This window comes from Carcharodon carcharias, chromosome 1 (assembly GCF_017639515.1).
Source record: "Carcharodon carcharias isolate sCarCar2 chromosome 1, sCarCar2.pri, whole genome shotgun sequence".
NCBI lineage: Eukaryota > Metazoa > Chordata > Chondrichthyes > Lamniformes > Lamnidae > Carcharodon > Carcharodon carcharias.
The window spans coordinates 178,897,397-178,924,070 of record NC_054467.1 but is presented as its reverse complement, the minus strand read 5'-3'; the positions used below and the strand labels follow the sequence as shown (position 1 = coordinate 178,924,070).

The following is a 26,674-nucleotide window of genomic DNA, read 5'->3' as shown; positions in this document are numbered from 1 at the left end:
AGGGAGGTACAGACAGTACCCGACCAGCCAGTGCTTGCAAAACTCAAAACAATGTCCAACATTAGATGTGATTCCGCGATTGGACAACATTTGCTAAACAATCCTCAGTGTGCTAAGAATGACACTGACAACCAATTTAAGATTGTCAGTCGGGCTCGTAGTGTGGCACATTTGTATGTACTGAAAGCTACATATATTAATACAGTTTGCAGGCAAAGAACATGTACACATATTGCTCCTGTTTCAGCTAAACAAAATAAGTGACAACCATTGGATGGTTCGTTCCCCTGGGCAATGTCTTGACCAGAGTCAGGCAGCCAGGTTTAAATCTCCATAGCAACAACTCTACCAATCAGAATCTACTTGCCAACAAATCAGTACTCTCTGCGCATAGAGTATAAATTTGCTGTTTCTTCTGACAATCATTTTCTTGTAAATTGTCCTGATGAATGCGTTGAATAATAATTAAAATTTATGCAGGGCAGCTTTTGGACATCACTTCTTTTGGAGAGCTGGGTTTGAGATGCTGTGCCTATACTTACCTGAAACATACACAAAACAAAGACATTAGTTTCAGGACAGCACATTTCCTTCTGGCTGTCTTTTGTTCTTCCATAGTTATGCTCCAGATTAGATTTCATTACATTAGCTGTCACTGTTAGGCTAAGAGGCCTCATTCAGTTTTGTTGTCCTTTTTAAATATAGTTATATTTATTTGCTTCCAGTCCTGTGGAACCTCATCAGTGATTGCCAATCCTTGCACAGTTATCATACCATCAGATAAATGTCTTCATCTTTTTTTCTTCAGAACCCTAGGATAAATGCCAGGACATGCATTAGTCTTCAGTCCCCTTAGTTTATCAAGTTCCTTTGTTATGCTATTTCAATGAGTGTGGAATAAAAGCTGGAAAGCTAGTAATATCTTATGCTGTGCTTTATTCTTTTCATTGAATTTATACAAAAAATTCAGTCAGAATTTCATCTTTTTTCATAACTTCAATGCCACTGTAACATGATAATTTATTTTCTAGCTGCTATCTTCCTGTTAGACATCAACAAAACCTGGAATTTAGATCAACTTTAATAGGCTGAAAGAAATTTCAGTTTTACCTTCAAAAATTATTTTTTTTATATCTTTCCCAAATCATTAAGTTAGAGAGAGTTGATAGGTTGTAAGTGATCTGTTGGAAGGAGGTTTGTTGCACCAAATGGCATTTTCTCACTTAGCATAAATTAGGTGGAGATTACAGAACTTCGACAAGGTCGCTTGGCTCCCTTTCTCAAGAAAACAACACCAATGTGGCACTTACGTTATCAACAGTTATTGGTACTGCATTTTATTTGCATATTGCAGTTCTGTGCTATGAACACAGTCACAGAATCACAGTGCAGAAGAGGCCCTTTGGCCCATCGAGTATGCACCGACACGAGAAACAGCTGACCTACCTACCTAATCCCATTTACCAGCACTGAGCCCATAGCCTTGAATGTTATGACGTGCCAAGTGCTCATTCAGGTACTTTTTAAAATATGTGAGGCAACCCGCCTCCACCACCCTCCCAGGCAGTGCATTCCAGACCATAACCACCCTCTGGGTAAAAAAGTTTTTCCTCACATCCCCTCTAAACCTCCTGCCCCTCATCTTAAATTTATGTCCCCTCGTGACTGACCCTGCAACTAAGGGGAACAGCTGCTCCCTATCCACCCTGTCCATGCCCCTCAATCTCGTACACCTCGATCAGGTCGCCCCCTCAGTCTTCTCTGCTCCAACAAAAACAACCCAAGTCTATCCAACCTCTTTGCATAACTTAAATGTTTCATCCCAGGCAACATCATGGTGAATCTCCTCTGCAACCCCTCCAGTGCAATCACATCCTTCCTATAATGTGGCGACCAGAACTGCACACAGTACTCCAGCTGTGGCCTCACCAAGGTTCTATGCAACTCCAACATGATCTCCCTACTTTTGTAACCTATGTCTCGATTGATAAAGGCAAGTGTCCCATATGCCTTTTTCACCACCCCACTAACATGCCTATCTGCCTTCAGAGATCTATGGACACACACGCCAAGGTCCCTTTGTTCCTCAGAACTTCCTAGTGTCAGGCCGTTCATTGAACACTTCCTTGTCAAATTACTCCTTCCAAAATGTATCACTTCACACTTATCAGGGTTAAATTCCATCTGCCACTTATCTGCCCATTTGACCATTCCATCTATATCTCCCTGTAGCCTAAGACACTCAACCTGTTAGCCACCCAGACAATCTTTGTGTCATCTGCAAATTTACTAATCCTACCCCCCACATAGTCATCTATGTCATTATATAAATGACGAATAATTGGGGACCCAGCACAGATCCCTATGGTACGCCACTGGACACTGGCTTCAAATCACTAAAGCAGCCTTCTGTCAGCATCCTGAATCTCCTACAACTAAGTCAATTTTGAATCCATCTTATCAAATTACCCTGTATCCCATGTGCATGTGCCGCCTTTATAAGTCTCCCATGTGGGACCTTGTCAAAGGTTTTGCTGAAATCCATATAAACTACATCAGCTGCGCTACTCTCATCTACACACCCGGTCACCTCCTCAAAAAATTCAATCAAATTTGTTAGGTATGACCTCCTTCTGACAAAGCCATGCTGACTATCCCTAATCAAACCTTGCCTTGACAAGCGGAGATAGATTCTCTCCTTCAGAATTTTCTTCAATAGTTTCCCTACCACTGAAGTGAGACTCACTGGCCTGTAGTTCCCTGGCTTATCTCTACAACCCTTCTTAAATAGTGGAATCACATTAGCTATTCTCCAGTCGTCTGGCACCTCCCCCGTGGCCAGAGAGGAATTAAAAATTTGGGTCAGAGCCCCTGCAATCTTCTCCCTTGCTTCCCTCAGCAGTCTGGGACACAAATCATCCGCACCTGGAGATGTGTCCACTTTTAAGCTTGCCAACAACTCCAATACGTTGTCACTCCCTATATCAATTTGCTCAAGTATCTCGCAGTCTCTCTCCCCGAGTGCGATACCTTCATCCTCATTCTCTTGGGTCAACAGAACTGGATGTGATGCATCCAGGGATGTTGAGGGAAATAAGAATGGAAATGGTGGAGGTATTGGCCATAATCTTCATTGGATACAGGGGTGGTGCCAGAGGACTGGAAAATTCTAAATGCTGCTCAAAAGAAATGTAAGAATAAACCCAGCAACTACAGGTCAGTTTAACCTTGGTGATGGGAAAGCTTTTTAGAAACGCTGTTGAGACAAAATAATTGTTACTTGGACAAGCACAGATTAATTGGAGAAAGCCAGCATGGATTTGTTACAGGCAAATCATATTGAGAGTTTTTTTTATTCTCATCAACCATTTGTTACCTGATAATGTGGTTGATCTGGTGTATGCCTTCCAAAAGGCATTTTATAAATTGCCACATAATAGTCTTGTCTGCAGTCTTGAAGCTCATGGAATAAAAGGGTCAGTGGCAGCACACATACGAACTTGGCTGAGGGACAGATTGTTAAGTGAGGAGGATAGTGATAGGTTTCAAGAGGACCTGAGCAGACCAGTGGATGGGCAAGCATGTGGCAGATGAATTTAATGCAAAGAAATGTGAAGGTGCACATTTTATCAAGAACAACAACGAGAGGCAATATAAAGTAAAAGACACAATTCTAAAGGGGCTGCAGGAACAGTGAGACCTGTGGGTACATGCACACAAAATCATTGAAGGTGGCAGGGCAAGTGGAGAACATGGTTAAAAAGGTATTCAGGACTTTGGGCTTTATAAATAGTGGCATAGAGTGCAAAAGCAAGGAAATTTTGAAGAATATTTATAAAACTCTGGTTTGGCCTCAACTGGAAGTGTGTCCGGTTTTGGGCACCATACTTTAGACCAGATATGAAGGCTTTAGATAGGGTGTAGAAAAGATTTACAAGAATGGTTCCAGGGATGAAGGACTTATGTGGATAGGTTGGAGAAACAGGGGTTGTGCTCCTTCGAAAAGGTTGAGAGGAGATTCATCAGAGATATTCAAAATCATGAGGGGCGTACACAGAGCAGATAAGAGAGGAACTCTACCCATAGGCGAAAGGGTCAAGAATCAAAGGGCACTGATTTAAGGTGATTAACCAAAGAATTGTTATATGTGAATGGCTAGGTCTGGAATGCACTGCCCGAGACTGTGGTGGAGATGGGTATACTCAGGGCTTTGGAAAGGGAGCTGAATGAGCACCTGAAGAGAAAACATTTGGAGGGCTATTGGAAAAGGGCACGAGAGTGGGACTAGCCGAGTTACTTTTGCAGAGAATTGGTGCAGACACAATGGGCCAAATAGTCTCCTTCTGTGCTGTAGTCATTCTGTGATAAAAATCCAACCAGAACTCTTCAATTTGAATACTGATTATGGTCTAACATTTTTTCAGTGGCAATGGATGAAAATGTGTCTACTATAAGAAATATTGCTAGAGTCAGAACAGGACTAGCATCAACCTAAAATCAAGTCAAAATACCGCAGTTGCTGGAGATCTGAAATAAAAACAGAAAGGGCTGGAAAAACCCAGCAAGTTTGGCAGCATCTGTGGAAAGAGAAACAGAGTAAATGTTTCAAGTCCAATGTGACTCTTCTTCATCCACAAATGCTGCCAGACCTGAGTTTTTCCAGCACTTCCTGTTTTTATTTTATAAATAACTCTGGCCTGTGCTATACATGACCTAAGAATATGCAATGTTTGCAATAAGGAATATTGTAAAAATGTGTTACATCCTTGGTCCTAATAAGTAAGTTAATTTTTAAATAAAAGGTACACTACATAATTGGGATTGAAACCTGCCGACTTAGTAAATCAGTAATGAATAAAGCAACTAAAAAACTCACCAATGGCAGCAGTGCAACATTTATTAGCATCAAGCATTATATGGATTTTAAAATAACATTTAAAAAACTCTGCAATGTTCAATTTAATCATTTAAACCTAGACTTTGCGAGTCAAATATATATTACTTTTTGCCATCTGTACATAGATATAGCAAGGCATTAGGGAATCATACTTTATTTCAGTCAGCATGTTCAGTCTTGATCAGTTCCATAATTATCTGTATTATCTCGTCATCTGAAATGAAAAATAACAAAAAATATACATTTGTCTTAGCCTTAACAAAATACATTTTGAAACAGGTAAAACAAATTAACTTTCAAAATCATATTCATGAATTTTGAGGGGGGGTTCTCTTGATGTCTTGGCTAATATTAAAGATGGCGATCGAGCCATTTAATTTCTGTTTACGGAACACAATTTGGCTGCAAAATTTCCTATATTACAACAGTGACAACACTTAAATTGGCTCTAAAGAGCTTTGGAATGCTCAGAAGTCACATATAGTGCTATATAAATGTAAGCTTTTCTTTTTAACTTCACACATCATGCTTTTGCATGCACTTCCTGTAACCTTTCTAAAAACAATATCCAAGACCAACTTCCACAGACCATTCAAAAAGTGCACTGGACTGCTTTTTACGGAATTCATCTACTGTGAGGGAGCTATTAGTCTGTGTATGTAATCTTGCTTTTGTATATCACACAGCTTTAAATTACTTTGCCTCATTACATTAGCATTTTTGATTATTTTTTGTAGCAATATGCTAGATCTTAGTTATGTGTATGAGAACAACCAAATCTCTGCTGCTCTGCAGCTCTTGGTTTCTCACAATTAATAAAATACTGGTATTTAAATTTATGTTTCTCAGGTCAAAATTCTCCACATTGAACTCTATTGGCCTTTGTTATGTCCATTTATTTAATCTGTCTAATCCTTTGCAAATTCCCACTCCCTACCACCAACTTGCAGTGACTCTTGAACTGAGTATAATTTGCAAACTTGGATATGTAATTCTTTATTCATCCAAGATACTAATAATTATGCTGAAAGGTTGCGGCTCCAGTAATTTACAACAGGGGACATAAATACATGACAGAACACCAAATATAATGGGAACAATTTACAGGCAGAAATTTAGAAATATAAGGAAACCGCCTGGTCAAACTCATATTGAGTTTCAGAGAGTAAAACAAAGTAATTTTGATCGATGGATACAGGTAGTAAAAGGTAGAGACAACAAATGTAGCTCTGAGAGAAGTAATTCCTTTGGAAGAATTTAAAGATTCAATTCCTTTGGTAGTGAGAATTCATGTGGAGGAACATAGGGTTAAAACATCAAGGCAAGCAGCAGAGATAGCTGATGATGAGTTAGTTCATAGATCTAAACCTTTTTCTCATCACCCTTTTAAATCTGAGGTTAGAAAGTGGGAAGGTGAAAGGAAGGTAGGTAGTCAAAGAAAAGGATGAATAGTTGCAAATTCTCAGGAAATTCTTTCTCAGACCAGAAAGGAAGGTGCTGAGGGTAGGAATGAGACTTGAAAACTGAGGTGTTTTCATTGTAATAAGGTGTGGCATACAAAGGCAATGTGTTGGAAGTTACAGGGCAAATCTTTTGCAGTAATTGGAATGCAGAAAAGTTTTGGAGATAAGAGTACTGTGGGTTCAGATATCCAGGCATAGGAAAAATCAGTGGTTTAAGAACATATGAAATAGGAACAGGAGTAGGCTGGATAGATAGAGTGGATAAAAGGCACTTTTTCAATTAGTAAAGGGATCAATAACCAGGGGGCATAGATTTAAGATAAGAGGTAGAAGGCTAAGAGGGGAGTTGAAGAGAAATTCTTTTACGCAGAGGGTGGTGAGAGTCTGGAACTCACTGCCTGAAAGGGCGGTTGAGTCAGAAACTCTCGTAACATTGAATAAGTATTTAGATATTCACTTGCATTGCCATAGCCTCCAGGGCTTTGGGCTAAGTGCTGGAAAATGGGATTAGTGTAGTCAGATCTTTGTTGACCAGCGTGGACAAGATGGGCCGAATGGCCTCCTCCTGTGCTGTAAACATCTATGAGTGTAGGCTCTACGAGTCGAGACCATTCGGCCCCTTGAGCCTGCTCCGCCATTCAATAAGGTCATGGCTGATCTTGTGTTTCGATTTCCGCATTCCCTTCTACCCTCCCATAACTTCTAATTCACGTTATCGGGGGTAGATGGGCACAGGTAACATAGGAAGAATCAGTGATAGGTAAAGAAGTGCGAATGTGTTCACTAGTTACAGAAATATTTGAAGATTTTGTATGTGAAGGGGAAGTCTTTCCATGTGTACAGGGTGGAGCAAAGATATTAAAATTTTAAGAGACACAGGTGCTAGTTGTAGTGGAACTCAAACTCTCTCCGATTCTGCAGCGACCACACGAGACTCAGGCTTCTTTAAACCGATTTTATTCAAGCATATGCAAGGGAGCTGCAGCCATTCCATAAAATGACGACACAGCTCCCCGATCGATTACATTTAATTACTTTTGTACTTTTTCTTATCATTATGCATTTGAATTCATTTGAATACATCAAATCAGTAACCGACATGCTGGTATCTGACTTTCTCTATCCTATTGAGTACATAAACATGTGATTATGCTATCCAATCACTCTGAAGCATGTATACGTAGTTATATTATTCAGTCAGAATCAAGGCACGTATACACGGACCTTGGTTTGTAACGCAAGAGTGTCCATGTTTCATCAAAGCCCCCACTTTGTCCATTGTTCATCTTCTCATATCTAAGCTAAAACCATCTGCCCCATCCCTATCTGTTAAAGAGCACACTTAATCTATTCTTGATGTCATGCTTTTCTTCTCTGGTCTAACTCTCAAGGCTGTGCAAGGTTCATTTGGCAATCTTCAACTGCCAATGTGCTTAGTAGCACTAGCTGCCTGGAGGTTTTAAGTATTTTCAGCAAATTCTCACTTATTCTCTTTCAATACATTTAATTCCCCTGAACACTAGTCAATCCTTAATGTTATGGGATAGTGATATTTGTTGATCAGGAGTATTGCAGGAAAAAGTGATAACAAGCGGGATTCATGGAGATGCTAAACTTATTGCATTATGGAAGTCAAATTTAACAAGTGGAACAGGTGAGGTGATTGTTTGAGTAGTGGAAAAATTGCCCATTGCAGAGATTCAATTTATTTTACGTAATTATATAGTTGGGTCACAGATATTGGTAATGCTTACTGTAATGGTGCATTCAACAGAGATGTTGTGCAAAGAGTATACTGGATTGTTTCCAGATTGTGTAGAAACGAGATCACAAACTCTCAGGTTAAAAGAGAAGAGGAGGAATTTAAAAGGCAGGGAAAAAATGCTGATATTCAATTAGCTGAAACTATCTTTGATAAGATTGTTCAGGGAGGGGGAATGAAGCTGAAGTGTTTAGTTCAGTTAAATTGGTAGAGTTACAGCAGAAGAATCCATGAATAAAGCAGTTATATCAGACAGTTTACTCAGAAACAGAAGCAGAATGTATTCCATAATGTTGTTACCTTAAAGGTAGTGTGTTAATGAGAAAGTGGAGGCCATCTCATGTTCTTGCAGATGAAAAATGGATGGTAGTTATACCATGTGAGTTAGCTAAGGAACATTTAAAGATATCACAGCAGATGATGAAGGCAAAGGCAGATAAGACAGCCACAGCTCATAATTTTGTTGCTGGGGAACGTGTTAGTTTTATTACCAGTACTGGCTGAACCATTAAAGGCAAGGTTTAGTGGGCCTTACAGGGTTGAAAAGAAACTGAGTGAAATAAATTATTAAATAAATACTCCAGATAGAAGAAAGAAGCAGAGGGTATGTCATGTAATTATGCTTCAAAAGTACTTTGACAGGAAGATGACCAAAAGGGGATATTAGTGGTAGTAGATAAAGAGAAAGAGGTAGAAGTGGAAGTTTCTGAAATAGATTTTCGTTTAATCAAATTGGATAATGAGGGGGTGCTTAAAAATTTTTAATGTAACATTGAGTTACCTTCAAAGTGATTTGGAGAAGCTATTGCAGGCACACGAAGCTATTTGTAAGGAGGACAAATTTAGCTACACATGATGTAAATGCTGGTGATTCAGTTTCAATAAGGCAACATCTTTATAGATTAAATCCAGCAAAATTATCACAAATACAGAAGGAAATCAAATTCATGCTTCAAAATGACATCATTGAGTCTAACTGCAGGAACTGGAGTTCGCCTACTGTGGTGGCACCAAAACCGGATGGAACATAAAGACTATGAACAGATTATTGAAAACTGAATGCAGTGACAAAAGCGGAGTCATATCCTATTCCACAGTTGGAAGATTGCATTGAGAAAGTGGGACAATCAGAATTTATCACAATGATTGACTTGCTGAGAGGATATTGGCAAGTACAGTTATCAGAGAGAGCAAAGGAGATGGCTTTTGTGATGCCAGATGGACTATATCAGTTTAAAGTTATGCCATTTGGTATGACAATTGTGTTGTTTATATTGACAACTTGATGGTTTTCAGTCAAACATGGAAGGAGCATCTGAAAGAACTGTTTGATCAACTGCAAGAAGCTAATTTGGTGGTGAACCGAGCTAAAAATGAATTTGCAAAAGCGCAAGTTACATATCTAGGCCAAACCACTGGACATGGTAAGGTAGCTTCGAGAGATGTGAAAGTCAAAGCCATCATGAATTTCCCCATGGTTACAACAAAAGAGAAGTTGAGATTTCTGGCATGAGTGGAGTTTACCAGAAGCTTGTACCAAATTTTAGCCATGTGGCTGCTCCCAAAATTCACTAAGTTCTGGCAAGGGCCCAGCAGATTGGAAAACCACAAATGCAATACCTCTATTCAAGAAAGGAGGAAGACAGAATACAGGAAACTATACACCAGTTAGCCTAACATCTATCATTAGGAAAATGCTAGGATCCATTAAGGAAGTAGTAGCAAGACATTTAGAAAATCATAAAAATATCAAGCGGGGTCAACATGGCTTTCGGAAAGGGAAATCATGTTTCAAAAATTTATTAAAGTTCTTTGAGGATGTGGATAAAGGGGAACAAGTAGATATAGTGTATTTGGATTTTCAAAAGACATTCGATAGGGTGCCACATTAAAGGTTATTACACAGGATAAAAGTTCATGGTGTTGGGATAAATGAGTAATTTGCAGGTTGGCAAACTGAAATGAGTGGAGTGCCACAGGGATCAGTGCTGGGGCCTCAACTATTTATGATTTATATTAATGACCTGGATGAAGGGACCAACTGTATTGTAGTCAAATTTGCTGACAGTGCAAAAATAGGTACCAACTCAAGTTGTTACAAGGATACAAAGAATCTGCAGAGGGATATAGATAGGTTAAGTGAGTGGGTAAATATTTGGCAAATGGTATATAATGTGGGAAAATGTGACGTTATCCACTTTAACAGGATGAATAAAAAAGCAGAATATTATTTAAATGGAGACTTCAGAATGCTGCGATTCAGAGGGATCTAATTTCAGTCACAAATAGTTTGCATGCAGGTACAGCAAGTAATTAGGAAGGCAAATGGAATGTTGGCTTTTTTTGCAAGGGGGATGGAGTACCAAAGTGGGGAATTCTTGCTACAACTGTGCAGGGCACTGGCGAGACCACACCTGGAACAGTTTTTGGTAACTGGTAAAGGAAGAAAATTGGAAGAATTCCCCACTTTTCTTCAAATAGTTCATTATCATCCATCTTAATCCACTGGAAGAGGCAGTTTAAAGTTCTGAAAAACTCTATCTTCAACAATGCAGTGCATCAACACCTACAAGTACTGTACATAGTTTTGGTCTCCTTACTTAAGGGGAGGATATGTTTGAATTGGAAGCAGTTCAGAGAAGGCTTACTAGGTCAATTCCTGGGATGAAGGGGTTGTCTTATGAGGAAAGGCTGAGCATGTTGAAGTTTACAAGAATTAAAGATGATGTATTGAAACAAGATTCTTAAGGGGGCTTAACAGAGTAGATGCTGAGAGAATGTTTGCCCTTATGGGGGAATTTAGAACTGGAGGGCAGAGTTTACAAATAAGGGGTCTTCCATTTAATCTTGAAATGAAGAGGAATTTCTTCTGGGTGCTTAGACTTAATTCTCTAGCCCAGAGAGGAATGAGGCCTGGTAATTTAATATATTCAAGACCAAGTTAGACAGTTTTTTGATCTCAAGTGAGTCAAGGGTTATGGGTGGCAGACAAGAAAGTGACAAATCATCCATGATTTTATTGAATGGCTGGGCAGGCTCTTATCTGTTCAGTTCTGAGTGCCACACTTTAGGAAGGATGTGAACGCATTGGAGAGAGTAGGAAAGAGGTTTACAAAAACGATTCCAGTGATGAGAAACTTTAGCTGTGAAGACAGATTGCAGAAGTTGGGACAGTTCTCCTTCAGAGAAGGCTAAGAGGAGATTTGAAAGAGGTGATCAAAATCATGAGGGTGCTGGACAGAGTAGATGGGGAGAAGCTGTTCCCGCTTGTAAAAGGATCGGGAACAAGAGGGCACAGATTTGAAGCCATTTGCCAAAGAAGCAAATGTGATGAGAAAAAAACCTTTTTCACACAGCGAGTGGTTCAAGTCTGGAATGCACCACCTGGAAGTGTGATGGAAGTTCAATCGAGGCATTCAAGAGGGCGTTAGATGATTACTTAAATAGAAACAAGGTGCAGGGTTACAGGGAGAAGGCAGGAGCATGGTACTGAATCATAATGTTCAGTCAGAGCCAGTGCAGACACAATGGGTTTCTTAAGATTTTACACATTCTTTGAACTCTCTGATCTGCTTGACTCAATTCCAATTTGCATGTGGCTCAGGTAGTTATTATAGATGAACATTCTTGAAGCTCTGCTTCTTATTTAGACCCCAGTTCTTCAAACTCTCCATAAAACCTCATTCCTCATCCTACCTTTGTTGTTGGCTTCCACATGGACCACGACAAGTGGATCCTCTCCCAGTCCAAGGCCAGAATTTTACATGGATGTGATGGCTCCACCCACTGGCCAGAAAGTTGGGAGCAAGCCTGCCTCTGCTGGCCCTGGAAGCCACGACTGAATCTTGCTCCGTTCATGAAATTAGTTCCCTGCAGTCATGGCTTCTGCTCCTCTGAGGTAGGATGTCCAACCTCCAAGAGCTGCCAGCCAATCAAAATCCCTTCAGGGCTCCGCCACTATCACTAATCTCCTCTAGCCCCACAACCCTCAGATATCTGCACTACTAATTCTGGCCTCTTATGCATCCTCAATTTCAATCAATCCACCTCTGGTGATCGCACCTTCAATTGCCTAGGCCCCAAACTCTGGAATACCTTCCCTAAATCCCTCTGCTTGTTCAGCTCACTTTCTTTCTTAAAAACACTCCTTAAAATTCCTCTTTTGACCAGGCTTTTGGTCATCTGACCTAATAAAACTTTATGTAGCTCTTTGTCAGACTTGGTTTTATAATGTTCTTGTGAAGCACCTTGGGGCGTTTTATTACTTTAAAGGTGCTTTAGAGGTTGTTTTTGAGTGAAAACCACAGAACTTCCTTCCAAAGAGAATTATGGTGACACATTCACCACATGGGATGCAATAGTACAAGGCAAGGGCAGCTAGAGATGGGGAATAACACGCTGGTATTGCCAGCCACACATGTCCAGAGAATTAATCGTTAAAAAGGACTTATGAAAGAGGAACAAATGCTAATCCCAATGCGCATCACCAGCAATACCTGCAGTTCTTAGTGGTTCATATATGCTTCTTATTCATAAAGCTTCCACTCATTCAGTAAGTTAAGAGCCATTGTATCTTAAACAATAAACAAAATACTGCGCATGCTGGAAATTTGAAGGAAAAATACAATGCTGGAAATGCTCAGCGGGTCTGGCAGCATCTGTAGAGAAAGAAAAAAGTTAACGTTTCAGATCAATGGCCTGTTATTAGAAACGTAATAGGTTTTAAGAAAGTGAAAAGTAGGAGGCAGTAAGAGACTATTGTTATAATCATGATCTGGGGAATGTGTTACGCAGCATAAATTAAAGCTAGGTAAAAAACAGGAGTATGAGAAGGAATAATTTAGAAGTTTGCCATCAGTGCCAAGATTCTCATCAATTCAGGATTGGAGGGCATTCAGATCAGAAACAATGCCAACAAATAATCAACACACAGCCTACAAACAGATGCATAATCTGCAGAAATAGGATTCATATCTCTTAAACAAAACAATAAACTGAAATTACCTTCAATTGACATTTTTGGATCTTCAAGTTTCTTCAGCAGAACAGATTCAATTAAGAATCTCAGTTCCTTAAAAATGATTCCTGTCCTTACAGGAGCCTATAAAATTAGAAATTTTTAACATTGAAATAATACTGAAAATTTCATTTAGTTATAAACATAGATTAAATCTGGGACAATTCTACCGAGTGCAGTAGCGGGCAGGTAAAACGACGTTTTACCCAACAGCTGCGATGGTGGGTTTTCACACCGTATCATTGCGAACATGCCACATTATTTATGCACTACTGGGAAAAATGCCGTTTCCATGGTGGGTGGGCTCTCGTTCGCCTGCCCGCCAGCACCCCGCCGCTGCAGCATGTCGGGTGCCATATTTAAAGTCCAGTCACAAACACACATCTCAGTACTTCCAGACCATCAATGCTGCACAGAAGACATGGACCTGAAATTTAAGACGACTGCAGCCTCCAGGGTTCAGCGACCACCTCCCTCCAGCCCTTTTTGGATGCCGTGGAGGCCCACCGGGATGCCTTCTACCCCCACTCTGGCCACAGGGCGGGCAGCAACAGCACTAACCCGGCTTGGTATGCGGTGGTCAGCACCTTCAAAAGAGGGCAGTCACCCAGAGCCGCAAGAAGATAAGTGAATCTCTCCTCCATTTTGCCAGGGAAGTCACTTTTCTCATCACTCTCAACTCGCACACTCAAACCCATCACACATCCAAAGGTGTCCTCACTCACTGCCAGTTCAAGGGACATTCACTCAATCTCACTCACTGTCATTGTCCTCATCCCTTCCATGGGACCACTCACCACCTATACATGCCAGGTATATTTATCATCTGAGATAAAAACAAAAAAACTGCGGATGCTGGAAATCCAAAACAAAAACAGAATTACCTGGAAAAACTCAGCAGGTCTGGCAGCATCGGCGGAGAAGAAGAGTTGACGTTTCGAGTCCTCATGACCCTTCGACAGAACTTGAGTTCGAGTCCAAGAAAGATTTGAAATATAAGCTGGTTTAAGGTGTGTGTGTGGGGGGCGGAGAGATAGAGGGACAGAGAGGTGGGGGGGGGGGGGGGGGGGGGGGGTGGTGTGGTTGTAAGGATAGTGCTTCTATCACTGCTTGTTTGTCCTTACAACCACACCCCCCCCCCCCCCTCCACCTCTCTGTCTCTATCTCTCCGCCCCCCACACACACACCTTAAACCAGCTTATATTTCAAATCTTTCTTGGACTCGAACTCAAGTTCTGTTGAAGGGTCATGAGGACTCGAAACGTCAACTCTTTTCTTCTCCGCCGATGCTGCCAGACCTGCTGAGTTTTTCCATATTTATCATCAGGCCTGGCAGAATCCTGCTTACACTTCCTCCGTCTCTATTCAAGCAGGAAAAGCTGGCACACATGAGGGCAAGGTCACAGACCGGTGGCGGTATGCCCGAAATCAAGGTCCTCACAGGCTTTGAAAACAGAGCCATCCAGCTGACTGGCGAGGGTCTGGACTGGTCCTGTACTGATGGTGGGGTCGGTGGCACTCTACCAAGTGAGGGTTCAGCAGTGCAACATCCATCAGACAACCATGTTGGGAGTGATATGTCCTGTTTCACAGGCCACTGCCATGCACTAGTTAGCTCTCTTTGCTTCCGCAGGCACATCTGCCAAACAGCCGATGGAGTCCATGACCCAGGGCCTCCAGTCAAGTCCCAAAGAAAGTTCTGAAGAGGAATCTGGAGGCACCATCCCTGAAATCTTCTCACAGCGCTCACCCACACTCTCCACCATCGCAGGGACACACACATTGGTGGGACCAAGCTTTAGAATAGCCCCGGGATCACAATCTGGATCACCGTCCGATCACAGCAGGTAGAGGCAGGGACTTCGCAGGTTTGTGACACTTGGAGGACTGGAGGCCAGAGGTTTGCTGAGTCCAAGTCAGATGACAAGCCTCTGGGCTTGGTCATGTCACAGTTGCTGGAGCTACAAAGGCAAGCTCGGGAACATCAGGAAGGGATACCCGCTGCACTCCTCAGATTGCAAGGCGTGATGGGGGAGGAGTCCATATGTCTCCACTGAGTTGAAGGTGGCTGCATGCCAACACAAGGTCAACACTGGTAGGATGGCTGCCGCCATGGAGGCCTTGGTCCAGGACTTTGCTCCTGCACTGGTGCGCAGGCTTAACTCCATAACTGATGCTATAGTTGGCCTCCAACAGTGTGTACACAAGAGGGGTGCCAGGCAGCTCTATCTCACACCAGCTATCCTTGCTCCTCACAGAGTCTGCCTGGTGCCCCTGGGCACCCACAGGGAGGAAGATCAGCAGGTGTACGCTCTGGGCCCATCCATCCAGGTGACTCCAAGAGTGTCCGGCCCATCTGATTCTACTCACCATGACCTCAGCAGCTCCAGCTCCACAGGTGGAGGAGGGTGCCACCGCCACACAGCAGGATCCCAAAAGAAGTCCAGAGCTCTCCAAGTCTTGGCCCTCCCAAAGACACCCGCTAAAGGTCATCACAGACAGGGTGTCACAGTCAGCAGGCTGCCTCCACCTCCGCTGTGGATGTCCAAGGCATAGTGGCAGGAAAAGGAAAGTTATGGGGAGTTAGTTGCACAGCCTGGGCATGGGTGTTAATCACTTGTACATACTGTTCACTATTGTCAATAAGCTCCCAAGAATGTCTCCTTGCCTATTGAACTTTGTTCTTGACACTCAGATGCAAAACTTTTCTGCACAAGATAAAGGCAGGTGTCTCAGTCCAGGGCCTCTTCCTTGTGCTCTTTGCAGCCGACAGACCAAAGTGATGGTCCAGTCTCACACTCACTGGAACATGGCGACAATGAAAGCTTTAAGATAATAAATGATACAATTTTTTAGTGTAGCTTCCCTCCCAGTTCATGGAGAAAGCCCATTAATAGGCGTGTCCTTTCAGATGAAAGTGGCATTTTTCTGTTGCCTGCACCTCAGCAGTATTTGTCATTGCTGCCAGAACGTAGTGGACAGGAACAACAGAGTTCCCTTGTTCTCTTGGTGTGCTCTCAGCACCTTCAAGGAGGGGCTGGCCCCCATCTCTTCAACATCTGTGATCATTGATACTGTGCTCCTGAAGGGCTCAGGTGTTGAAGGTGGACAAAGGATCAGATGCTTCTAAAGTTTCATGGTTGTGTCTCTATGATATGATCCTAATCACAGAGCGCAAGCAATCTACTCTTGGCCAGACATGAGTCAGACATCCTCAGAGCCTATATGAAGATTTATGGAGCGTCCTCAATACATGTCATCATCATCCTCCTGCAATCAAGTGACTGTTAGGGCCTCTACTCCGTCTCCATGACAGGAACACACAGAGCATTCACGCTGCCATAAGCTAGACTGGAGTCAAACGTTCACAGATGCAATGTGAGGATTTATGGGGTCACCTCAGGTGCACGTCATCATCATCCTCCACAAATCTAGCAGCTATGAGGGCCTCCCGAGCGCACCTGCCTCATCTAGCCAGTGCGAGGGCCTCAACCCGTCAGTTGCCTCCGAAGATTGCCTCACCCTCATCTGCATCCTCCTCACGGGAGGAGACCTCCAACTCCTCCATCTCCTCCTCAGTCAACTCGTCTCCTTGTTAGAGTGCCAAGTTGTAAAGGGTGCAGGAGATAACAATGATGAACGACACCCTCTGCAGACTGTATAGCAGGGCTCCACCAGACCGGTCCAGGCACTGGAAGCTCATCTTCAGCATCCCGATGGTCTGCTCCACCAAGTTTCGAGCTGCAGCATGAGCCTCATTATAGCGTTGCTTTGCTGCAGTCTGAGGCCACCGCACGGGTGTCTTCAGCCACGGGTAACCCTGATCCCCAAGGAGTCATCCCTGCAGTTTTTGTGGGCCCTGGAAGACTCCAGGGATCTGTGACCAACTGAGGATGTAGGCACCGTGCACAGTCCCCGGAAACCATGCGCACACCTGTAGGATGCATTTCTGGTAGCCGCACACCGTCTGCACATTTAGCAAATAGAACCCTTTGCAGTTGATGTAGTGCACAGTGTGTTGCGACGGAAATCTAAACGCCACGAGTGCAGTCGTTCGCATCCTGCACCTGTGGGAAACCCGAGACCTGGGCGAATCCAATCGCTCTTGCATCCTGGCTGTCCTGGTTCTGGGCAAAATGCACAAAGTTGTATGCCCTCGCAAAGATGGCATCCATGACCTCTTGGATGCACTTGTGGTTGGAGGCTTGAGAGATCCCGCAGAAGTCACCTGTGGAGCCCTAAAAGGAGCCACTGGCATAGAAATTGAGCACTGCGGTCATTTTCATGGCCACAGGCAGTGGATGTCCTCCATGTCCCCGCCAAATCCTGCAGTATCTGGCAGATGTGACCAACCAGTTCCCTACACATGCGCAGTCTTCAGTGACGCTGGTTCTCGGTCATCTGCAAGAATAAAAGGCGGCATCTATAGACCCTGGGTGTCGCTAGCGTCGGCCTGCAATGGCTCACTGGGGCTCTTGAGCAGCGTGTGCAAGAGCCCAGCCCTGCCCCTTCTTCCTGAGATTGCTGCTCCTGCCTCTGCGCAGTCAGGAATCTTAGTTGTGCTCTCCTCCATTGTTTTCTAGATGTATGCCTGATAGCTTACAGAGCTTCTTCATCAGGCTCCATGATCCTACAGGATGAGAGACATGAGGTTAGCATGGGTGTACTAAGAACCTGTCCTGGTTAATTATGACAGTCCTTTATTGCTTCCCGGAGAGCACTGGCCACCACTCTGATGGCCTGAGATTAGTGCGCTGCATGGCTGCCCTGTTAGCTTAAACCATGAGGGAGGCTGGTCCAAACCAGGATGCTGACATTGCAAGGGGCTGAGAGTGCCTCCAGCAGTGACTGCTCCCTGGCCAGCTTTAGCAAGAAGTGTAGTCACCCAACTGTTCTGCAGTCTACTAAAATGCTCATGAATTTGCAGTCTGCGCTGGGTCGGGGGGAAGATCCTGAGCACTTGAGTAGGCAGATAAGCTGGGAGCCTGACCCAATCGCATCAATGTGGCTACACCTGAACTGTCTCAGTTTCAGAGGAATTGTCACTTTATACAGGTTTCTCTAATGCATGGCCACTTCCCTCATCCACCCTATCCCCCATCCTGAATGCTTGTGCACTATATTCAGTGGCAGGGCTGCCCTTGCCCCTCTCACCACCATTTGCCTGAACTGCAAGGCTGCCCTTACCCCAACCCCCGAGGCTTGAAGTCCAACAGGCGAGTGCTGCACAATGTTATTGTGTGCTTATCTCCAAGTTCCCCTCAAAGCACAGGCCGCCTTTTAAGTTGTGAAACTTAAGTTGCTGTGAAACACATCAGCATGCCTTCCTCCCAGTGTGGATGGACGATCCAGCGGGTCGTGGGGCGGGGGGGGGTGGTGTTGGTGTGTGAAGAGGAACGATTCCGTCAGACTGGTCTGATAATGAAACGCTGGTGTATTACAATGAGGCTCCCGACGTTCAATGGCAGGAAATGCAGCCCGCCATCGGCAGTTTGAGCGGACAATCACGAACTAGTTTCCTGCAATCGTAAAACCGATCGCGCCATATTGCCTACTCACACTACCGATCATGCCCAATGCCAGCGGGCATGGAAAATTCCATCCCTAGTGTCTACAAAAGTTTTGAATCTAGTCTCTAATTATAATTGTAACAACAACATCTGCTTGAATACTGTCTCATATGTCACCAACTTCCCCACCACCCGCAGTGACTAGTTCATCACCCACGGAACTTCATGCAGAAAATCAAGGTCAAATGGAACAGTCTGGTCAAGAGATGTGAGAGGGTGGAGCATATTAAACAAAAGATGTAATGTTGGGGAAAGGGAAGGGAGAGGCAAAGAGAGGAGATGAAAAGTGGCGAAGGAATGGAATAAGGCAGGAGGGGAAGAGGATAGGGCAAGAGAAAGGCGAGGAGAGGCAAAGAGGCAGAAAGGAAGGAAGGCATATATAAGCAATAATTGGAGAACTGCACCTAAATAGGCGAAGATCAACACTGGTTGCACAAATGGCAAATTCAAAACAGTGAAATGTGAGGTAGCTCATTTTAGTGTGAAGAGCAAGGAACTATTTCTTGGCAGTTTAGGAACTAAAAGGGGTAGGGGAACAGAGACCTGGGAAAATAAACATATGAATCAGTACTAACAAAGAATAGGAATAAAGCACTGGGATTAATATTTAGAGGAATAGAATGCAAAAGTATGGAAGTGAAGTTATACTTATGAGATCTTGATTGGGCCTCACTTGGACGACTGTACACAGTTGGTTTCCATATGACTAAAAGAATTGCGAAGGTGGAATGGGAAAAGTTTGAGGTGAATGGTGCAGATACACTTAAGACGAAGCTACATAAGCATGTGAGGGTGAAGGGAATATAGGACTATGCTGATAGAGTCAGATGAGAAAGGATGGAAGGTGGCTTGAGCATGCTTATATTATGTTCTGAATACGAATGGAAGCATGTACCTCATGGTGATTTCATCTAACCGTGGTTTGTGGATTTCAAACTGATGTCATTAACCACAATTCAATAGCACATCCCCTGGTCACCAGAAGCCATCCACTTAGATTAGGTATTCCATTAAACAATGGTAGCACAGTTGACTACAAAAGATAAATGCATCTGAACAACTTTCAGGGTATATTTTCTCCGCCTAGATGTTGTGCTGCTAATGGCCACATGAACCTGCACATCAACTGAATGGAAACAGAACATATTGATTAGCAGCAGTGGGCCATTTGTTTGATAAGATCACGACTGATCAGATTGTGGCTGATCAGATTGTGATCTCGGCTGCACTTTCTTGTCTCTCTCCTCTACCTTTTGACTCATATGTACGTTTGTATGTACTTCTCCGTCCTGTAGGACATGTCATCCTCTCCAATTCTGAAGGCAAGAGAAATTTCCAGGGAAATCCTCATCCTATCCTATAATCTTATATTTGTGCAGGTCACTTTTTAAAAATTAAGGCAGCAAGGTAGTGGGGTGGGAGAGTTAGATCACACTAGTATTCACGGCTTATGCCCAAGGCACGACTGCCAATGATGCAGCTAAGAAAATCAGGGGTGCACCACAAGCCAGAACTGAAGAACCACCAAGATCTCAAAGGATTGTAGGGCTGGAGGAGATTTTAGAGATAGGGCAGGGTGAGGCCACTGAAGGATTTGAAACCAAGAATGAGAATTTTAAAATCAAGACACCAGGAGTCAATGGTGGTCAGTGAGCAAAGTTGTTGATGGGTGAATGGGATATGGTGAGAGTTAGGATATGCGCAGCAGTGTTATAATTGAACTCAAGTTTATAGAATTATATTAGAAAGGGTGCTAAAAGGTTGTTTTTCAATGGAATTCAGCAAAGTACATTAAATAAATATTTTTACCTGGAAATGTATCCATCCATCAACTGTAAGTAATCTTTCACGGTGCATCACCTCTATATCACCACCAAACAGCAAGACTGGAAAAGGTGAAGTCAGAGTTGTCTCTCGCACATATACCTTGCCATATTTCACCTAGAAATGGATTAGTCCCATTATTAAATAGCTCTGTCAACAAGAGGATCTCTCTTCTAAAATCTAAAACTCAGCTCGTCAATAATTAAATGGCAACTTAAAGCAGACTGAGTACCATTTACCCTGTAAACTTGTACTGTTTATAAAAATATTCCACGAGAGTTGTATGCTGTTCCATGATAACATATGACAGAAACATAAAATTACAAAGACATACTGATACATTAAGTAGATGGGCAAAACTGTAGCAAATGGATTTCAAAAAAGGCAAATGTGAGGTGCCCAAAATATAGGACACATATTATCTTAATAGTGTAAAGCTAGAAACAGTGGAGATCCAAAGAGACTTTGTGGCACAGGGCGGGGGGGAAGGGTCCAGGTATGCAGATTATTAAAGTGACATGATTGGGTGCAGAAAATAATCAAAAAGGCTAATGGCCTTCAGATCCAGAGAGCTAGAAGTCATGCTTCAACTACACAAAGCCCTATTTACAACACACCTGGTGGATTGTGAGCAGTTCTGGGTACCACATCTTAGAAAGGGAATGGGGCCTTGGAGAGTGTACAGTATACATTTTCCAGAATGGTAATTTAACCCCTGTAATCCAGCTATAAAGAGGGATTATGCAGACTAGAGTTGCTTGTCACTTTATGGGGTATGTGGAACATTCGTTGTTCCAGTCCTACTCCTGCCCCCTCCCACAAATCTTTCTCCGGTACATCAACGATTACTTCAGTGCTGCTTCATGCTCTCGTCGGGACCTGGAAAAATTTATTAATTTTGCTTCTAATCTCCACCCCTCCATCATTTTCATATGGTCCATCTCTGACACTTCCCTTCCCTTCCTTGACCTGTCTCAATCTCTGGTGATAGACTGTCCACCAATATCCATTACAAGCCTACCGACTCCCACAGCTATCTCGACTACAGCTCCTCACACCCCGCTTCCTGTAAGGACTCCATCCCATTCCCTCAGTTCCTTCGCCTCCGTTGCAGCTGTTCTGATGATGCTAACTTCAAAAACAGTTCCTCTGACATGTCCTCCTCCTTCTTTAACCAAGGTTTTCCACCCACGGTCATTGACAGGGCCCTCAACCGTGTCCAGCCCATCTCCCGCGCATCCGCCCTCACGCCTTCTCCTCCCTCCCAGAAACATGATAGGGTCCCCCTTGTCCTCACTTATCACCCCACCAGCCTCCGCATTCAAAGGATCATCCTCCACCATTTCCACCAACTCCAGCATGATGCCACCACCAAACTCATCTTCCCCTCATCCCCCCCGGCGGCATTCCATAAGGATCATTCCCTCTGGGACACCCTGGTCCACTCCTCCATCACCCCCTACTCCTCAACCCCCACCTATGGCACCACCCCATGCCCACACAAAAGATGCAACACCTGCCCCTTCACTTCCTCTCTCCTCACCGTCCAAGGGCCCAAGCACTCCTTTCAAGCGAAGCAGCATTTCATTTGCATTTCCCCTAACTTAGTCTACTGCATTTGTTGCTCCCAATGCGGTCTCCTCTGCATTGGAGAGATCAAACGTAAACTGGGCGACCACTTGCAGAACACTTGCGGTCTGTCCGCAAGAAAGACCCAAACCTCTCTGTCGCTTGCCATTTTAACACTCCACCCTGCTCTCTTGCCCACATGTCTGTCCTTGGCTTGCTGCATTGTTCCAGTGAAGCCCAACGCAAACTGGAGGAACAGCACCTCATCTTCCGACTAGGCACTTTACAGGCTTCCGGACTGAATATTGAATTCAACAACTTTAGATCTTGAACTCCCTCCTCCAACTCCACCCCCTTCTCGTTTCTTCCTCCTTCCTTTTGTTTTTTCCAATAATTTATATAGATTTTTCTTTTCCCACCTATTTCCATTATTTTTAAATCTATATCTTTTATGCCCTGCTAGTCCTTCCACCCCACCCCCACTAGAGCTGTACCTTGAGTGTCCTGCCATCCATTCTTAATTAGCACATTCGTTTAGATAAGATCACCACCTTCAACACCTTTGTTCTTCTGTCTGTGACATCTTTTGATTATCTGCTCCTATCACTGCTTGCTTGTCCCTACAACCATACCCCCCAACTTCTCTCCCCCAACCCACCTTAACCGGCTTACATTTCACCCCTCTCCTAATATTCACTCAGTTCTGTTGATGGGTCACGAGGACTCGAAATGTCAACTCTTTTCTTCTCTGCCGATGCTGCCAGACCTGCTGAGTTTTTCCAGGTAATTCTGTTTTTGTTTTGCCCCTTCCCTAGTTGGACTATCAACATATTGTCTCAGGAAGCCCTCCTGGGTGTACCTTACTCTATAACCTTGTGACTAAGGCAGCTGTGGTACGGCTGACACACTAATCAATAATTTATCGGAATGAATTATATTTTATGTTAGAAACTAAACAAATTACTAAGGTGAGAGAAATAAAGGCACAAAACAGCAAAAGAACAGTTTTTCTAAAGAGCCTTGCAATGTTTGGCAGGAAAATCAGCACCTTCAGCTCGCGAGTGGGAATGAGGTTCAGTTTCATGAATTTAACCAGGTATCTGTGTGAGATGACTACAGCACGACTTGAACCTTCAACCCTCTGATAACATCACGATTTATACTGAAGTCAATGCCTCATCCATTAGGCCATACAACTAATCACTTAATGCATCAGACATTTCACTTCACACCTTGATGATGTGTAATGACATCATCCACGCATGAATAAATCAATACTGACTGTTTTCCACCTGGATACTATGGAATGATGTCAGCGATCATCCCGCGTATGCAAGGACCACTGTGTATGCACAGAGTGATCTCAGTTGCCATCTTGTAATGCAAGTGGCCATCTCAGCAGCAGTGGCAACACAGTTTCACGAATAACAACTGCTAGGGGGATTAACAAAAGATGTGGAAAATGTACGTACGATCCAGGGTGCAGGTAGTACAGCCTTAGTGAAAGGGAATTAAATCAATGAGAGATGAGCCAATACATTAACTCTCTTATCAATGAAAAGAGAACAGTCATAGCAGCTGCAAATCAATGACTGACAGCCAGCATCAATCTGGAAGAATTTAGAACAGCACTGAAAGGATTGAAAAACAGCTAAGTAGTGGGACTCGGTGAGATATCAGCAGAAGAAGGGAACACGAAACGTTAGCCGGAGGAGATAAGGCAGTGAGATGACTACCATCGCTAACAAAATCCTGGTGGCAACCTGGAGAGAGACACATAAGAGCTAGTCATCCTAAAAAGCTCACAACAAACATGGACACAAATATTTTTATTAATGATTTACCTTCTCTTTGTACAAAAGCCAGCCATTGGTCTGCAGATCCCTGTTGACAGATGAAGGATGCAGTTGTGCTTTACCTTGTGCAGTTTCTACAGAACAAATCACCTTGTCAGTGATGTCCACTGATGGAGTGTAAATAATCTTCCCAATATTGTCATATAGTCCTGCTGTTAGTACAGCTTTAAGAAGGGGGAACTCCTTTTCTAAGCTCCTTTTAGGGTGTTCAGCCCAGGGCTCTTTACTGCAACTTTGATGCTTAGTTTTTCTGGTTCTTGGTGACACAAAACCTGCTGTTTCCATCAGCTTGATGAGTTCTTGTTTGATATCCTGCAAGTTTATTTTTGATGAAACATATTATAAGCCACCATTCAAGTGGTTATACGTTACAATTACAATTTCACCAATAAAATTCAGATAGAAACATGTCCTTCAAATAAAAGCCAAATTAAAAAAAGTCAAAATTAGCATGCACTCTATAAATTTCCAATCCTTTGTCAACATGAGAAACCTTCAAGATCTGGAAGGATACCAAATAACAACATGAAAGTCTTGAATGAAAGCCACAAAATTAAGCATTTAATTAAAAAACACAAACCTCCATTGTTAGAAGTGCAGTCCTACTCAGGAAATGTTTCTTACAGTAAGTCATTTCAGCACGATATCCATCACATCTTATGTTCTTCCATCTTAAGATGCAAACACACATTTAAATTTAGATACAAAAACATCAAGTTAAATTAAAAGTATCTAATGCATATACTTCAAGCTCTAAAATTCAAAACATTCCTTTTCTATGTTTAATGAATAATGGACTGCACACGGACAGACTAGTTGTAACATTTGTGCCACAACACTGGGGGAAGCACTTTTGCACATGTGCAGATGCAACTACAGTGAGAGAAGTTGGTGTTGCATCCACTGCATGCACAAACCTAAAAGTGTGCCTGAAAATAAAAGGCCAAGATAGCAAAGCCATGATAGATTAAATGGGGAAAATGCCAATAAGAAAATAGCAGTGCCAACAACAATAACTGGTTCCCTAGGTGCTAAATCCAGATGCCTTCCAAGGAATGTGTCAGCTTCAACGTTTCATTCTGCAATGAACCATATTTACCAAAGAGCAATGCCCAAACTATCTTGCCCAAAAGTTTCTCACTCAGTTCATTGAGTACAATTCATTTTCATCTTAAATAGAATATCAAATAAAATTACCCAATGTGGAGCTCAAAATCAAGATATTGAGATTAAGAGTACCATGAACTACTCTCTCTTAATATTATTAATTCACGAGGTGTGGACTTCGCAGGCTGGGCCAGCAATTTTTGCCCATCCCATCCTTGGTGAATCCTGCAATGCATCTTGTAGAAGGTACACACTGTTGCCACCGTGCATCGGTGGTGAAGGGAGTGATTGTTTGTGGATATAGTGCCAATCAAGTGGGCTGCTTTGTCCTGGATGGTGTCAAGCTTCTTCAGTGTTGTTGGAGCTGCACTCATCTGGGCAAGTGGGGAATATTCCATCAAAATCCTGGCCTGTGCCTTGTAGATGCTGTACAGGGTTTACGGAGTCAGGTGGTGAGTTACTCGTTGCAGGATTCCTAGCCTCCGACCAGCTCTTGTAGCCACAGTATTTAGTTGCCTAGTCCTGTTCAGTTTCTGATCAATGGTAACCCCCCAGGATGTTGATAATGGGGGATTCAGTGATGGTAATGCCATTCAACAGCAAGGAGCGATGGTTGGATCCTCTCCTGTTGGAGATGGTCATTGTCTGACACTTGTGTGGTGCGAATGTTGCCACTTGTCAGCCCAAGACTAGATATTCTCCTGGTCTTGCTGCATTTGGATATGGGCTGCTTCAGTGTCTGAGGATTCACAAATGGTGCTGAACATTGTGCAATCATCAGCAAACATCCCCACTTCTGACCTTTTGGTGGAGGGAATGTCATTGATGAAGCAGCTGAAGATGGTTAGGCCGAAGACACTACCCTGAGGAACTCCTGCAATGATGTCCTGGAGCTGAGGTCACTGACCTCCAACAACCACAACCATCTTCCTTTGTGTTAGGTATTACTCGAACCAGTGGAGAGATTTCCCCCCAATTCCCATTGACTCCAGTTTTGCTAGGGCTCCTTTGGTGCCACAGTCGGTCAAATGTAGCTTTGATGTCAAGGGCAGGCACTCTCACCTCACCTTGGGAGTTCAGCTCTTTTGTCCATGTTTGAACCAAGGCTGTAATGAGGTCAGGAGCTGAGTGGCCCTGGCAAAACCCAAACTGGGTGTCAGTGAGCAGGTTTTTGCTAAGTGCCGCTTGATTACACTTTTATGACCCCTTCCATTACTTTACTGATGATCGAGAGTAGACTGATGGGGCGATACTTGGCTGGGGTTGGATTTGTCCTGCTTTTTGTGAACAGGACATACTTGGGCAATTTTAAACATAGCCAGGTAGATGCAAGTGTTGTAGCTGTACTGGAACAGCTTGGCTAGGGCTGAGGCAAGTTCTGGAGCACAAGTCTTCAGTACTATCGCTGGAATATTGTTAGGGACTATAGTCTTTGCAGCATCCAGTGCTTTCAGCCTTTTCTTGATATCATGTGGACTGAATTGAATTGGCTGAAGACTGGCATCTATGATGCTGAGGTCCTCCGGAGGAGACAGAAATGAGTCATCCACTTGGCCCTTCATGCTGAAGACTGGAGCAAATGCTTCAGCCTTATCTTTTGCACTGATGT

General features: G+C 43.2%; 1 protein-coding gene across 1 annotated transcript in view; it reads right to left on the bottom strand.

The window, feature by feature from the left end:
* Positions 1–242: 242 nt before the first annotated feature.
* dhx29 (DEAH (Asp-Glu-Ala-His) box polypeptide 29) overlaps positions 243–26,674 on the bottom strand; it is a 157,267-nt gene continuing 130,835 nt past the window's right edge. The window contains exons 23-28 of the mRNA XM_041199536.1: positions 24,539–24,629; positions 23,947–24,270; positions 20,519–20,650; positions 13,127–13,223; positions 5,050–5,111; positions 243–812 (exon numbers count right to left, since the gene is read on the bottom strand). Of these exons, the coding sequence (XP_041055470.1) occupies positions 5,056–5,111; positions 13,127–13,223; positions 20,519–20,650; positions 23,947–24,270; positions 24,539–24,629 (700 nt within the window). The 3' untranslated portion in view covers positions 243–812; positions 5,050–5,055. The remainder of the gene's footprint in view (positions 813–5,049; positions 5,112–13,126; positions 13,224–20,518; positions 20,651–23,946; positions 24,271–24,538; positions 24,630–26,674) is intronic.